Source organism: Cupressus sempervirens, chromosome 10, assembly GCF_028749045.1.
Source record: "Cupressus sempervirens isolate cs-2001-9-10 chromosome 10, ASM2874904v1, whole genome shotgun sequence".
Lineage (NCBI taxonomy): Eukaryota > Viridiplantae > Streptophyta > Pinopsida > Cupressales > Cupressaceae > Cupressus > Cupressus sempervirens.
Window position 1 is genome coordinate 622,965,898 of NC_143127.1, and position 8,988 is coordinate 622,974,885.

Consider the following 8,988-nt stretch of genomic DNA (forward strand, 5'->3'; position numbering starts at 1 on the left):
AACTAAGCTCCTCTTTTATATTCCACTTCAAACCACCCAAATATCTAGCCACTTTGATTGGCTCATCCTCTTTCTTTTTGGATCTTAGACATAGCCTCTAAAATTCCTCAGTATAGGAGGTTACATCTAGGTCTTTTTTCTTTAGTCCTTGCCTTCTTTTGTGGAGTTGGATCTCAAAGTCTTTAGGTAGAAAGTTCTCCTTCACTTTAGTGACCATAGCATTCCAATTAGCTATAGGAGTCTTACCCATGTTGATTATTTTATCTTGTAGGTATTTCCACCATGTCAATGTTGAACCTCTGAGCCTTGACTTAGCAACCTTAACCTTTTATGCCTCTGATACCCTGTTACACTCAAAATGGTTCTCCATGCCATCTATACAGTCCATGACTACATCTATGTCCATATTTCCACTGAAAAGTGGTACACCTTCCAAAGCTTTTCCTCCTAGGGCTTTGATATCCTTCAAGAAGGGCTCTTCATTCAAGATAGGGTTAGGTTTATGGACTACATCCTCCTCTGCTACCTCTTAACCCTTCTCATACTCCTCTTCTTCCTTTCTCCTGGCTACTTCAGCAAATGCATCCAATTTCACCTTCACCTCTGCTAGGGATTCTTCAAGAACTTTGTTCTTCTCCCTCTATTCATCAACTTCCTTGGATAGTTCTACATTAGTCACCATGCTAGTTTCACCTATTGACTCTCCAGTAGCTACAAACATCCACCAATTCTTCCAAAATCTTTAACCTACTTTGATACCACTCTGATGTGACAATCAATCTTGCTCTCTAAAACCCTAAGCTCACTATGGTCTTATTAGGTCTATCATTATCTCAAATAGGGCTTCTTCTCACCCTTTTGTCTCTAAGGATCCTAGCCAATAGATCCTATTCCTTCAACTAGTGCACATCAATTGGATAACACAAGTTTTCTCATTGCTTCCATCAACTAACAAATAACCCCACTATTGATTGGGTCTCCCATAGGATGAAATGGACACCTAGGTATGCCTTAGGTCATTCTCAAGATGCCAAACCCAAAACAATGACAAGACCCTAATCAACTTGCAATCCACAAGTTGAATTGCACTCAAGTGCTTGGGAAAAGTCTATAAGGATTAACCCTCCAAATCCACTAAAACTAATATAACTTGCAAAACTCCTTAACACTGGCCAAAATAAAAAATCATTTTGAACACCCATTTTAGAGATCTTGAAGATTTTGAAGGTCTTGAACTTCCAACTTGTTCATACATCCCAGGCATAATTTTAGCCTATTATTAAGGGTTTCAAGGGTTTGAGTATTGTTTGCTTCAAAAAAGTTTTTTGTAACTTCACCAAAAATTCTCCTCAGGATTGGGGTTATCCCACACCTACTTCTTACTCACTAGTTGCTTGGATTGAAGAATTAGACCTTTCAATCCACTCCAAAGCTCCTTTTCCCAAACTGTGATCCCTAACCAAGTTGGTTTCACTTGTCTAGGTCACCACTTCAAAAACCAAAGTTTTGCATTCCAAGGGCCCTCCATTACTATACATTAAGTACATGGAATCTAGTTCTAAATCCCAAAGAACCATACAAATCCAATGGTGGGAAGTGGCCCTAAGACTCCATTTTCCACATACAACTCTGTTCAGACTAGCAGAGTGGTAAAATGTAAAAGATTTATTTACAACACTAAAAATTGATTGAACATACCAAAAAAATGCTTTACAAAGATTCTAAACAACCTAAAGAAACTTATCTAACACAAAAAGAGAAAGATCTAATCCATTTTCTAACAAATGCAAACAAAATTTATTAAACTGACACTATTATTCTGTTACACTGTCCGTACAAACTCTTCTCAAATTTCACCAACCAATTGGAAGGGTTGGATTTTGTCTTTTATAGGTCCTTCCCTCGTGTTCATAACTATTCCAAATAGTTAGAGTCTTTCCAAAACACAAATACAAAAAGTTGCACATTGCAAGAAAAAGTTGTCAATGTTGTCATTGACAACATTTGAGCAACTTTTGCCCCAAGTGGAGTTGGACTTCCAAACTTGTTCCAATGATCATGTAAACATCTAATATGACTAAAAAGACCTTAAAAAACCTATCTAAGCCCTTAAAAACCTTATTAGACCAATTCACCCTCCCTAGGACCTAAGTCACCTAGTTTGACAACTATGAGCAACTTGGCCATTTTGGGCTCTTCCAACCTTCCTAATCGCACCTTGGGACCAAGTTGGTCCTCTTATTGAACTAGTGATGCGGCTAGTATAAAACAACAAAGAAGCCCTAGGTGTACCACTAGCCTATGTAGGTGCTCCTCCACTAGATACCTTCAATCAGAAAACTCATTACAATAAATAAAATTTTCCCAAAGGCAATTTTAACAATCCCATACATGTGGGTTGACATTCATACTATGCATCCTCCTTTACAACTTCTATTTCAAGGTGATCAATAAAGAAAATGCACCCAATTAATATTGTCTCATATATAGTAGAATACGAATCATAACATTATGCTAACAACACACCCAACTACATGAGAGTTGTAAGACCAATACCTATTTAGAGGTTTGCTTGAGATCACTTGCACATTCCAAGAACAACATCACATGTCATTATAATCATTGAACATTAAGCATATTCCTATATTTTGAAGTGATGATTAAGTCAACATAGCAACTACCTTATACTATACGAACATAATTGACAATCATAGGAAATTCTTTTCTTCATGAAAATAGTAGTTCATGTGCTCCCTTATTCAATTCATGTTTACCACATTAGGAGTGATTTGACTATATTCAAGCCACATAGAAGCACACTTTCTTCATATGCAAATCACATAAGTAGACATAACCTATCTATATGAAAATCATATTAATACAAAATGTGTACTATTTGATGTCCAATTCCTACTACATAATAGCAGTTAATAGATTTAAAACAACATAGATCCTTGTATTTGATAGTTATTTGTCATCCCATATTATAAATTCTTATTTTTACTCAATCATATAAATCTCCTTCCTCTTTGTATTCTCAATTTAAATTTATCAAACTTACATACTCATCTAAAACTAGATATTTTTGTCTAAGTTACTTCTACTTATTATCAATTTCTTGATTATATTTAATTGGGATATTTATTGTGGGGTATTATTATCCGGCATTGTTATTAACCTATGTGCTCTATTCTTTCCTTTCAGTGAAAAGCAAGGGAGTACTGAAGCAAGAAGTCAAAAGTGTGCTGGCCCATTGGTTTCCCTAGGATGAAGAGAATCTATCCCCGTGAAGTTCGAGTACACGTAACCTTATCAATAATGGCCCTCATTTCTCAAAACAATCAACGTACTTCTCCCTCGGACGGCACCAAGTATAATTAAAAAATCCTTCGTACGTATTTTCATGGTTCATAATCTGTTTTGACACTTGAATATTTCTTTTCTCTCAAAAGCCAAACTCGCCTATACAGTTGCTCTGTTAATTCCCGTGTTGTAGAGAATGGAATCTGCCAGCTACAGCATGAACAGTTTTCTTTCTTCTCAATAGATATTTCATTCGTCTGCGTCTTATCCACATTCACATGTATTGCCTAAGCCACTTTAGTCTTCCGTGTATTTAGGCCCCACACCACTCTTGTATCCAATCCCATATGTTCAAGATGCAACTCAACTTATTATATAAACAACGTTAAACCACCATCTTTTTCGACAACACCACAAAACATTCTTTCTCCATGGCGTGGGCGTGGGCACTGGCATTCATGCTTTCATTTGGTAGGACATGAAAAACTCCTCCTTTGTTGAATTCTTTGATGAGCTCGATTATGGAGAACGAGTTTGTAAGTGAAATTATCATTAATCAAATATATTCAATGGGTGATGTGCAGGGACATATGCTGGAGCGGGCGCAACGGTGTTCACGATCGTCAATAACTGCGCATACACAGTTTGGCCCGGAACGTTGTCGGGCAACGGAGGCACTGCCTTGGGCGATGGGGGCTTTGCTCTGCCCCCCGGAAAATCAATGCCCTTCACCACTTCTCCCGGGTGGTCGGGACGCATATGGGGCCGCACTGACTGTAAATTCGATAGCACAGGTATTATCATCTTAGCTCTTTATAAGATAGAAAATATTCAAAGGCTTTATTCCTAAATTAAAACTGTTAAATAGTTGAAATTAATTTATTGCATATCACTATCAGGTAAAGGGTTCTGCATCACTGGTGATTGCGCCAAGTCTCTGAAGTGCGACCATGCGAGCGGAGAACCTCCTGCAACTCTGGCGGAGTTAACTCTGGGTGACAAGGATTTCTACGACGTCAGCCTCGTCGATGGCTACAATCTCCCCCTCACCGTCACCGCCGTGGGAGGCACCGGCGTCTGTAAAACGGCAGGCTGTGTGAACGATCTGAGGAACAGCTGCCCCGCCGAGCTCAGTGTTGTAAACGATGGGCAAGTGACTGCGTGCAAGAGCGCTTGTCTTGCTTTTGGGACGCCCGAATATTGTTGCACGGGCGAGCACGCCAACCCACAAACGTGCTCACCGAGTAAATATTCCAAGGAGTTTAAGAAAGCTTGTCCTAATGCTTATACCTATGCTTTCGACGATCCTTCCAGTCTTTACACTTGTTCCGCCGCCAATTATACAATCACTTTCTGCCCCACTACTTACTAGAACTCATTAATTACATACGGGCCTCGGTCGACTCTCTGCTTATGTTATGATTTGCTTAAACTATTTATATCTTGCTTTTGTTGCTGACCGGATTAGCTGCAGTTTCTTCTTCTGAGAATGGATGGTGTGTAAGGGCGAGGAAGCCCTCAACTCATTGGGACTCCAAATAGTCGTCCACTATTATGAAGCTACGTGTTTGATATTCTATCGCTTTTCTTTGGTAAGAAAATAATGTACAGTCTTCTGCCATGTCAGACTATTCCACAATGGCATCATTATCAATCAGCGTAAACGAATATATATATATTTCTGAAATGTGTCCTAGAGCCCTCAGGTGTATATTGGTATGGGAATAGTGAACCGATAGACGTTACATTGATTTTATGGTATGAAAGGGAAGACGTGTCTAATCTGTTGCGTGCTGCCCCACGGATCATTAGGTCGAAATTAAGTTGGAACCCTACTTGAATCTTTGAGGTTCTAATCAACACTGCAAATATTGCGAAATTAGCAGTTGCATTCTTCTGTGAGTTCATTACTTTACAGAATATATGAAGAGAAGGATATAAGAAAATGTTTCATGTGTTTTATAAAAAAAAACATTTTCAAATATCACACATTTAATATAGGAAAAATAAAGTTTGAAAAAAAATGTTAATTTTGACTATTTAACATTTTTAGTTCATAAATCAAATCATAATGTGTGATGTTTAAATCTTGAAAAAAGATTATATATTAATTTTATAATAAGCAATAGATTAAAAAATTTGACATTCAAATGATTATAACTCCCTTCCAAAAAAATTATATTAGAATTTATATATTAGATCGCCACTAAATTTAATTTTTTTAAACAAAAAATTATATTTCTATTTTAGAAAAAGCATTAGTTTATAAACCAAATATCTTTTTTATAATATATTAGTACACTCTTATAATATATGAATACGTAATACAACTCAATTTTCCTCAGTGTACTCCACAAATTCACTCTTCATTAATAAAAAACACTCAATTGGCTCATGATTTTTGTCTTTCAAACAAAATTGATAATGACATTTCTTATGTCATAATTAGTGATGCCATACAATAAAATTATGTAGCCATACTTAAAATGATTGCTTCATAAATTAACAATATTAATCAATCTATAATCTTAACAAAATAAAAGTAATACATAGGAAAAGTAATTGTACCAATTTACCAAATGTCTCTCTTATTTGTATGATTATAAATAAGATATTTATTATATCAAATGAGATTTCACCAACATTATTGAAATGTTGACAATTATTCAAATTACAATGCTCTTCATTTCATTCGGTCCTTTTAACATCACTTGTGCACACCACCACTGTAAAGTCTTAGATTTTGTTTTAAGCTTGAACCCACAACAAAACATGCCAAAATCACAAGCCATTTGAGTATTTCTTTATTCAACGTGTTTCTTTGCAAGTGGCATAGTCATTCGATGAGCATAAATGATATGAAAAAGAAAGGACCATAATTAAAACTACAAAACTTGGTAAAATATATTTTCTTAACATATTCAATTCCAAAAAAAATTCATAGTGATAATACCAAAGAATTAAAACAACCAATCCATGTCTAACATTTCAACCATTTATTATTAGGGCCACCTCAATACAAGTAATAAACCCCAAGTTTGAATCACAAGAGATATTAGAGCAGGAATTAAACAAACATTTCATGATCAAGGACTATCTCAAATAGGATTCAATTTTTTTTTACAAACAACAAACTATACAGACACCTATCAAACAAAAGCGAAATAAATAGAAACACTTCCATCAATTGGAACAAAATCACAAACATTCCTCAAGAGATTATAATTTTTTCAAACCCTTTCTCTAAAACCAAACAAAAATATACTATATAGAAAATACAAGAAAACCACGAGCATGAAACCATTGCTAGCTAGTAAACATATTTTTAAAATATCCAAAAGGCTCAACAAAGAGGTGATTTTATTATGCAAAAGTAATAGGAAAAATTACTAAATAATTATAATGTCGAGTTTTCTTGTAAAGGCCAAATAAAATCCATCAAATGAGGAGGTGGAAAATAGAAATTGCAAACTAAATTAGAAATATAAAGGATAGATGTAAGAATTAGAGGGTGGATGATAAAAGATAAGTAAATCATTATCTTTAAACATAGATCAAAATATTATAAAAAACTAGCAAGGGATGACAATTTGTCAGTGAAAATTTATAATTTCTAGGGGAAAAGCTCCACATAGCCAAAATTCATACCAAAAATCTGTAATGTTTGCACCACTACATATGATATGACAATAAAACTCAACTAGCAAATTGATATGTCAAAGATGAACCTCCATATATGAGATTATAAAAATCTAAACACATAATACCAAAGTTTACTACAATTAGCAAGCTCCCTTGAATAGAAACTATGTATAGGAATAACCCTTATTAAAAACAAAAAAATAGGAAAACTGGAAAACTAGAAATAGAAATATTTTTGGGTGATGCAAGATTGCCCTTACACCCAAGATGCTCATGCATCAGATATTCACCAAATACTTAGAGTATTGGCCTGCAAAATTTCAACATATGATATTCATCAAGTACTCAATAAGGTAATGGCTTGCAAAATATCAACATGTGGTATTCAAAAAATACCTATCATATACCTATACAAACAATTCATAGGCTATCAAGTGAATGACATCTAACACTTAGTTTTTTATTTACAACATATAATTTATCATGGTTTGTTTCAACATTTACATAAAATTCATGAGGAGAATTCATGGGTCTAAGGATAGGATAGAGGATCAAGGCTCCAGTAAATGCACCAAAGCTAATTCAAAGAAGACAGAGATTGTGGAAGACAAATAAATTGATGAGCTGAAGGCATCTGCAGTGAACACGAATATCCTTGCAGATAAGGTTGACGATTTACTGAAGACCTTGTAGCTATCCTAGTGCTATCTTTTTGCTTCTTCTTTTTTCCTGTTTGTTGTATTAAGACTTCTATCTTAGTTTGTTTTGTTTCTTTGGTGCTAATGCACAGTTCCTTGTGGGCTTTCTTAGTTGTTTCTATCTAATACTTTGTAAAAGGTTTTGGGTCCTTTAAAACTTGTTTTACTTAATCAAAACATTTACATAAAATGTATATCATGATTTAAGTTATTGTAAGATCGTCACCTTCCAATAAATTATGCAAATTTAAGTGATAACCATTTTGCAAGCCATCACTTTCTCATGATGTACATAGGGGGTAGGTCCATTAAAATTATATAGTGACACATATGGACTTTTGAACCCACTTTGAATATCAATCATCTGAGCTTTTCATCCAATGATGCTTCTAATGAAGTGTTAGACTCCCTCTCAAATATTTTTATGGTAAATATGGGTCAAGCCAATCAATCATTTCCTTTTTAAAATGCTTTATTGCTCTTTATTCATTCATTTAATACTGCATTGACATCTATGGTGGGTCCCACCATTCTTACATGGCCTACTGATGATTGGTGAGAGTTCTTTGTTTTCTAATACAACTCTTCCACTAAATTGCTATCTCCATAAATCCATTTGTTAATGATTATTTTTCTTGTTTATTTAAATACCTTATGGGGTCAACACCCAACATCCTTACCAAACCTCGATATTCGATGCTAAAAATGGCTTCCTTTATTAATGTGCACGAACATTATACTCTCCTATTCCTTTAAATATACTAACAAGGTAAAACCATACACCTATGTCACCCTTTTGTAAAGGAAAAGGCTAACAAAAGTATAACTGTTCACCTTCAATGACAACAAATTGGTATTATTATTTTGAATTTGGAAAAGAAGTAAACTAATGAAATGTGTAGAAATGGATGAAGTTTAGGATTATAATATTTAATAATTATTTGGAATAAGAATTGATATATTTTCCTAATTTTTTAGGTGTTGAAAGTTACTGAAAATTAGGGGCTAGTTCCCACCACAAAACTATATGGAAATAAACTTATTTCCCTTTGATCTCAAACTATGTTATAGATAACATATCTATCTAGAATAATAAAAAATAAAAATCGGCTTTAGACCTGTATTTTCTCTTTTATAAGGATTGAAATCTCAACTCACCTGAAATCGATAGTTTTCATCTCCCATCACATTTTCAAAACAAATCTATTATAACCAAGAGAAAAAATATACGTTCTAGAAGAGGACTCTCTCCTCTAGAACATCATATAATTTTAAATTTTTTTTGATATGATCTAATATTTTTTCTTTCTCAAAACAACATCTTTTCAAATGTTAAAATAAGTAG

The 8,988-nt window shown here is 34.4% G+C and overlaps 1 protein-coding gene across 1 annotated transcript; it reads left to right on the forward strand.

The window, feature by feature from the left end:
• Positions 1 to 3,707: 3,707 nt before the first annotated feature.
• Positions 3,708 to 4,990, forward strand: LOC149535377 (pathogenesis-related thaumatin-like protein 3.5). Its single transcript, XM_089806938.1, has 3 exons — positions 3,708 to 3,774; positions 3,888 to 4,097; positions 4,203 to 4,990. The coding sequence occupies exons 1-3, from the start codon at positions 3,735 to 3,737 to the stop codon at positions 4,673 to 4,675; spliced, it is 723 nt and encodes a 240-aa protein (XP_089663064.1). The 5' UTR covers positions 3,708 to 3,734; the 3' UTR covers positions 4,676 to 4,990.
• Positions 4,991 to 8,988: the final 3,998 nt, after the last annotated feature.